The following is a 2,108-nucleotide window of genomic DNA, read 5'->3' on the forward strand; positions in this document are numbered from 1 at the left end:
GCCTTCCAGGGACAGGCAGCAAGTGGTGAGAGGAGGAACTAAGAAATACAGTCAAAAATAGATAACCTTATTTGATAAGTGAATTGCATATGTAATATGATTATAAGGATGATTTGTGATAAGTAGTAATTTTAAAAAGCGAAATTAGGATGAAAATAATGAAATAATGAATACTACAGTGACAGTCCTAATCCTCCTTTCACTATGGAAAATCGTTACTTTCTTGCAGATCTTAGTGCTCGCCGAGAATCGTAACAAACCCGAGTGGCATATCCGCCGCTCAAAATGGAGTACGGACTGCCAGAGTCTCGCCCCTTCGAGAACCTTCTGTCAGGACCAGCTGCAATTGAAGAGGAGCCAGTTCTGCGCGCAGTTTGAGGGTATGTTTTGTCGTTTCGGAGCTTCATTGTATGTTGTATGTGTCTCTTTTCATTCCAGTTTGGAATTCCTTCTTTGCAGTATGAGCCGTGTCCTCTTCTTTCTCCTCCGATTTTCCATTCCTTTGTCATGTTTTCCTTCATCTCTCATGTTATTGGACTCTCCCTGTCCACGGCTGAGTTGGAAATGCTGAAAAATCTTGCCTGGATATTTAACCTGTCCTCATGATTCTCCCGCTCTCTGTGTTTAGGAATCAGCATCACCGGCGGTTCATCGGGAGGACCATACCTGGCGGATATCGGCACGGGTTTGGACGAAGTGTGGGTGATGATGGGCGTGCTTTCCACAGTGAACACCGGCTCCGCGTGTTCCCAGGGACACCTCGTTTACAGCGACGTGGCGACTGACGCGCAGTGGCTGAAGGAGTGCGTGTTTTACGGCCGCTGCAACACCTTCTTCTCAACCGTCGTTCAGGGAAGATGAATTTGAAGAGGAGCTTTTTCCTCTGCCCGTGCTGTAAGGGGCGCCGGTTTAGAGAGACTGTAGGCCTTGTCTTTGATATACGTATGAATGTATGCACATAAACACACATAAGAGTATTTAAGTTGAAATAGCAACGCCTATGCACAGAACGTACGAAGAAGGAAGGTTAAACTAATTTGTCTTTTTATCTTTATATCAATAAAATAAATACTGTTGACTGTGTTGGTTTTACTTTCATCATTTTACAGAGCCGGAGTACCAAGCTCAGTGATCTGAAAGTCGTTTAGTAAAATTATTTTCAAATAACAGGTAAATCCTTCAGTACTACGCTAAGTAATATTGCGTGGGAGAGCCATAATAAAGCAAGATATCACGCAGAGGTTTTTGTTTGCCACAAAAAGAGAATTACGATGTTTAACGAATTAAACCTGATTTAATAACACCTCGTTCCCTCAGCTCGTTGTGTAAACTGATCTGAATTCTCAGCCTTCAGTATTCTCTAAAGCTATTTGGCCACTTAATGGAGTTTATATGGGAAATAGACAAGGTAAACAAAGAAAATGGTAGTGCAATTATACGCTGATTCCCTATTCAGCTAAAATTTCATTTCCTTCAGTCGTGTCAGTGGAACAGGTAAAATCATAAATAATTAAGACTGGTACAAAAATATTCCCCGCAAAGATACATGCACACACACACACACACACACACACACACACACACACACACATATATATATATATATATATATATATATATATATATATATATATATATATGTATATATATATATATATATGTATATATATATATATATATATATATATATATATATATATATATATATATACACACACACACACACACACACACACACACACACACACACACACATATATATATATATATATATATATATATATATATATATATATATATATATATATAAATGTGTTTGTGTATATGATAATAGTAGTAATAATAATTATAGTAATGATAATAATGATAATGATAATAATAGTAATGATAATAATGATAATGATAATAATAGTAATGATAACAAAATGATCGCAACATGATAAAAATACCAGTGATAAAAGTAGTAGTAATAATGATAATAATGATGGTGATGATGATGAGGATGATAGTAGTAATAGTAATAATGATAACAGTGATGATGCTAATTCTAATGATGGCAATATTAATAATGATATTGATAATAGTAATAATGATGATAGCGATGATAA

The 2,108-nt window shown here is 36.1% G+C and overlaps 1 protein-coding gene across 1 annotated transcript in view; it reads left to right on the top strand.

The window, feature by feature from the left end:
- Nucleotides 1-1,079, top strand: part of LOC113813970 (serine protease 44) — a 12,858-nt gene extending 11,779 nt beyond the window's left edge. The window contains exons 9-11 of the mRNA XM_027366055.2: nt 1-25; nt 230-380; nt 629-1,079. The exon at nt 1-25 is cut by the window's left edge and continues 131 nt beyond it. Of these exons, the coding sequence (XP_027221856.2) occupies nt 1-25; nt 230-380; nt 629-861 (409 nt within the window). The 3' untranslated portion in view covers nt 862-1,079. The remainder of the gene's footprint in view (nt 26-229; nt 381-628) is intronic.
- The last annotated feature ends 1,029 nt before the right edge of the window (nt 1,080-2,108 follow it).

Source organism: Penaeus vannamei, chromosome 9 (genome assembly GCF_042767895.1).
Source record: "Penaeus vannamei isolate JL-2024 chromosome 9, ASM4276789v1, whole genome shotgun sequence".
Classification (NCBI taxonomy): domain Eukaryota; kingdom Metazoa; phylum Arthropoda; class Malacostraca; order Decapoda; family Penaeidae; genus Penaeus; species Penaeus vannamei.